Source organism: Sprattus sprattus (genome assembly GCF_963457725.1).
Source record: "Sprattus sprattus genome assembly, chromosome: 2".
Lineage (NCBI taxonomy): Eukaryota > Metazoa > Chordata > Actinopteri > Clupeiformes > Clupeidae > Sprattus > Sprattus sprattus.
The window spans coordinates 14,941,334-14,946,247 of record NC_137921.1 but is presented as its reverse complement, the minus strand read 5'-3'; the positions used below and the strand labels follow the sequence as shown (position 1 = coordinate 14,946,247).

Sequence of the window (4,914 nt, the reverse complement as noted above, 5' to 3'; positions counted from 1 at the left end):
ATGAGGATTTCAGAACTCTGGACAGCGCTTCTTGTGTTCCCTGCCAGTGTCAGTCTCGGTTTAGGTAGCTCAATATAGCCTGTAAGTCCCATAAGATGTATCATTAACACATCAGGTTATCATACCAAGGTTTTGCTGCTAACTATAAAGAAGGGCAAATATTTTGACCTTGTGATTTCTATTTTTCATTCGTCAGTAAAGAACAGGTAATAATCCAGGTCGCTTAACCAGTGCTACCCTGGTTCGACTCAAACATTTTAAGCACCGGGTACAAGAAAGGCGTTCATTGTTCTGATGGTGTACTCTATTCTCAATGTGGTGCGTAGGACACAATGAAGATGTGTAAAACTAATTTCAGATCCCTCATTTTATTGTGTCTGTGCTAGGTGACCGATATTGATTCGTTGTCTTCTCATTTTCTTTTACAATGAAGGATGAGGAGAATCAAGTTTTCACAACTTAGGTGTGGTTCAAACAGGTAAGTTAAGTAATCGAAAGGTCTTAGTGTCAAAATATAGGTCTCTGTGTATAATTCAATGTGCATTGTTGTGATCTATGAGCTACAATCTCAGAGACAAAGTTTCTATTTTTCACATCTGATGTTTTTAACAATGGACAGATGAATTTCTTTCTATAAAGCCCAAAGGATTTTGATGAGATGAGGGGTACATCATGACCCAATGGCAGTTCTAGCCAGCGTAGTTAGGCTCCCTATCTCATTGTCTAAACTGAAATGCAGATCTACCTGACAATTGCTTTGAAACATAAAATAAAACAGGCATGATAAATAAAACATTATTAATGATTACACTGGAATTGACCAACATAGTCTGCACTTTGTAGGATATACAGTACATGAATAAATAATCACACTGGATGGGATACTGTCTTTAACGCAATGCCTTCCTGAATGTAAAAGGGAAGAGAGCGGAATGCAACTTGACGTTCACCTTCAGTGTATATGAGCGCTGGTGGACAATGTCTAGGGATGTAAGTTCCCAACACTGGTATCTTTTGGAGAGGGTGTAACAAAGATTCCTGAAGTTACTAGTGTTGTGGGACAATCTCTTAAAGTACTGGTGTTTACCCTCAAATCGCATGCACCACAGATGTTTCAGTGGGCCAAACTCTATCATCAGACCGGGATGGTTAATGGTGTGAAAGTATCTGAGAACACAGTCTGGAAAGAGGAGAGGAATTCACCAATTTGGGAGCTGAGGATAGGATCTGCCTCTTTCATATTTGCACATGAACTGCATGTGACATAAATCATGCTTTACTTTAAATCTGAAAATAATTTAATAAATCAATTATTAATCAATTTACTTGAATTATTCAATTTGTTGCAAATGTTTTTGTCAGTCCTGGTACTGTCACGTCTCTGCTGAGCTCCCATTTAGCACACTCTGCCACTGGACTCAGTGTATCAAATGTATTAACAGAAAAGTTGTACAGTAGTATCACAGGTGTACGTGTATGTTTTTGTATGTCTGTGTGTTTGCCTGTGTGTACGTGTGGGGATGGAGAAAACTTTTTTCTTGAAGATACTGGTAAAGGACAGTAATAACATTGTTCTAGGGTCGTGAGTTCATAAATTGATTTATCCTAAACGTGTTACTCTATTGACTATTGTGTATAAAACTGTAACCCTTGCTTGTGAACCCTGACCTCGGTCATACACAGATGATCCCAGCACTGACTCAGTTCCCATTGAGGGGTGTGAGCCTTGCCACTGCTGTGGTGTAAATTTGCACACTCAGTCACTCAGTTAGAAAATCAACACCTGCATTAGGGAGAAACCATCACATGCATACATCGACCTGTATAAGGTAGAATGATCCCTAACATCAACTGATCCAGAACGCATATGAAGTTAAATGAATACAAGATAAGAAGTCTGGATGTTTAAATTGTGCGATGTAGTTATTTCTACAGTTGTTTTTGTTGCTTGCTTTAAACACATCAAAGGACCATCAATCTCAAATAGCCTTTACAGTATCGGTGGCCTTTTATTGTAAGCAAATTGATAAAGTACTCGAAAGTGGGTGTCTGACTGACGTATTTGTGCATGTGCTTGAGTGTATATGACAGTTTGGAGAATACATTATCTTTAGGGTCCTGGTAAAGCATGGTAATAACACTGTTATAACATACCCAGGGCCCAGTAAATAATTGAGGTAACTTCTATATTTTCCATCACAAATACCCTTATGTGTAACCTTTGTGTGTGCATATGTGTGTACCCTTTGCTTATGAACTCTGACCTCAGTCATGCTCAGTGAGTGCATCGGCCAGTTCCCATGGAGGGGTGTGAGCCTTGCCACTGAGCTGGTGCAAATTTACACACGCCATCAATGTCAACAACCACAACTGGGAGAACCCACCGCGTGCATAGATCACCATTCACCAGGTCACCACTATTACCTTCTGCTAACCCTGAACTCAGGTCGTGCTGTTTGCTATCCAAAACACAAACGGAACTTAATCTTGGTTAGAACTTGTAAAGGCTCTGAGCACTGATAACAGAAATTAGTCTCTTTTGAAGGTTTTGTTTGAGTTTTATCAGTGTCCTCGTACAGATGCTGTCTTGTTGTTCTCATATGACCTTTGCCAAAGTGAGTGGTTTCTCGTTTTTACCTTAGAAGTTTCGCTTGTGCTGATTAACTGAATAGATTATAGAGCAGCCAAGAAAGGGGGATGGACAGCAAGATTTACAAACACCCACAACAATACAGCTACCACTGATTAAAGCTATGGCTAATTGTTTAATCCTTTTTATTCAAAGCAAATCATTAAATTGATCAGTTATTAATAAAAGCTTTAATGACATTAAATATGAATTGGTTTGCTTATGTTTTATTGCATTCTGAAGGCCTTCTGCTGACCTCTTATGCAGCGCTGTCTTGAGCACACGGAGGTGACACTCCTGACCTCTGGGTGCTCTGTGCTGCTGTGCTCCTAGTCACCTTCCTGATGGTCAGAGTCTTCACACCCGATTAAGATGACTGACACCTCACCATGGGAACCTGAGGGTTTGGTTAGCATTGTTGCCCAGTTCAGAGTGTACTTTCATCATCGCCAATAACAACAACAGCCTGACTATTACTGTAAGCGTGCGTAATTTAATTTACACAGCGTCACTCACCACCTAAAAGGGACATTTTTAATGAAACACTGTTGCATGGCATCCTAATTTTGCTGGTACAGTCATGCGAAGGGGAGGTAATAATATTTGATATCCCCAAACTATTCACTATAGGTTTGTGGGCAAAGGCACCAACCCCCATTAAAATAACTTTACTTATAATTTTGAACTTCACATCATGGTGTTTCACTGGCATACATCATTTAGCATGTTATCATGCTATAGATTTACAGCGTGGTGCAATGTCATGGTGTGTGGATTGGTTGAGGTCCCTTAGTTTGTATGGGGGGATGTTTTACCCTCAACCTAGACTTGGGGCTTGCAATATGCAGTGTGTTATTATCAAGATTGAAGCCTAGTCAGAGCAGAGCACGGTTCACAGTTAAAACTGATAGAAAATATAAGTAATGGTCACAACACAACAAACGCTAGTGTGGAGTGCGACCATTTGCGCAGTTGACACTTCAACACACTCCCGCTTGTGGCGCATGCTGGCGCTCCTTCGTAGCACGCGTCGCCTGCCAGCGTGAAGGTGTCAAGGCACAATTTGGCGTTTCCAGTATAAATTGCACGCTGCCCCGGCTCGTGGACACATGCACCACAGACTCTGAGGACTAAACACGCACGTTCAACTCGCAAGAACTATGGAACACTCTACCTGTCAGACTGGAACTAAGGAGATTACAAGTAGGCCTATCTCTCGTGCTGGATACATCAGTGAAAACGTGGTGCAAGAGCGCGACCTGTTTTGGAGACCATGGACACCAGAGCAGTGTGGGCAAAAGATGGGCTCGCTTTCGGTAAGTTAACTGGATTAAAAACTGGTCAAATTTGCTTTTTACACACAGAAGGAAACACTCCTCTGTATTTAACAACCTATGCAATTTAATATAAACGAATCAATTGATTAACGACTAACAAATGAAGGTGAATGGAATGAACAGAAATAAATATTAAAAGGAATTCTTTCTTTAAAAAGTAGCCGTCACATATATTGTCATTTGCATCGTTTACTCGTCAAATGCTCATGCTTTTTTGTGTCTATTTCAGGCTTATACCAACACCTCTGCTGAATTACCCAATGGAAATAAACCCAACGGCATGTCCCACCCTGTAAAGTAAGCGATTATGTTCTTGAAAACCATTTTTCACTTTAAACCATTTTCTATATTCAGGCTCATCTATCTAAATGTGTATCTCCCCTCTCTCTGCCTTTGTTACTACTCATTAGTAGCTTATTAAATGTAATAGCATTATAGGCGGCGATGTCTAACTCGAACTTGTAATCTTTGATAGGTTGTTCTGGCCGAAATCGCGATGCTTCGATTATCTGTACCAGGATGCAGAGGTGCTACTCCGGAACTACCCCGTCCAGGCGACCATCTGCCCATATGCCGACTGCAGTAGTGGGGAAGACGAGGACAGTGACGAGGAGGACGAGAAAGAAATTAACTAAAATGTACTTCTGATGTGATAGAAGACTTTGTAGATCGGGCCTAATTTATTTTCTAATTTATTTTTTCTGTACAAAAATGTAAATATGACTCCATATGGAAACCTGTTTATTTAAAACTTTTTTAATTTTTGTATCATGTTCTTTGGAAGCATTATTATTTATTTTTAAAATATCCAAAGGAAGCTTGTCAATAAATTATTTTTCATCTTACAAATTGTTGTATTCGCTCTTGCTTATTTTATAAATGAAAGATTTAAATATATAGACTACTAAACCTAGTTTATGGTGAAGTTGATGTTTTACCTGTGCATTT

General features: G+C 39.8%; 1 protein-coding gene across 1 annotated transcript; it reads left to right on the top strand.

Moving 5' to 3' along the window:
- Positions 1-3,789: 3,789 nt before the first annotated feature.
- Positions 3,790-4,601, top strand: LOC308381123 (protein ripply2-like; the record flags this gene model as incomplete). Its single annotated transcript, XM_080858639.1, has 3 exons — positions 3,790-3,945; positions 4,196-4,263; positions 4,442-4,601. The coding sequence occupies 3 exons, from the start codon at positions 3,790-3,792 to the stop codon at positions 4,599-4,601; spliced, it is 384 nt and encodes a 127-aa protein (XP_080714765.1).
- Positions 4,602-4,914: the final 313 nt, after the last annotated feature.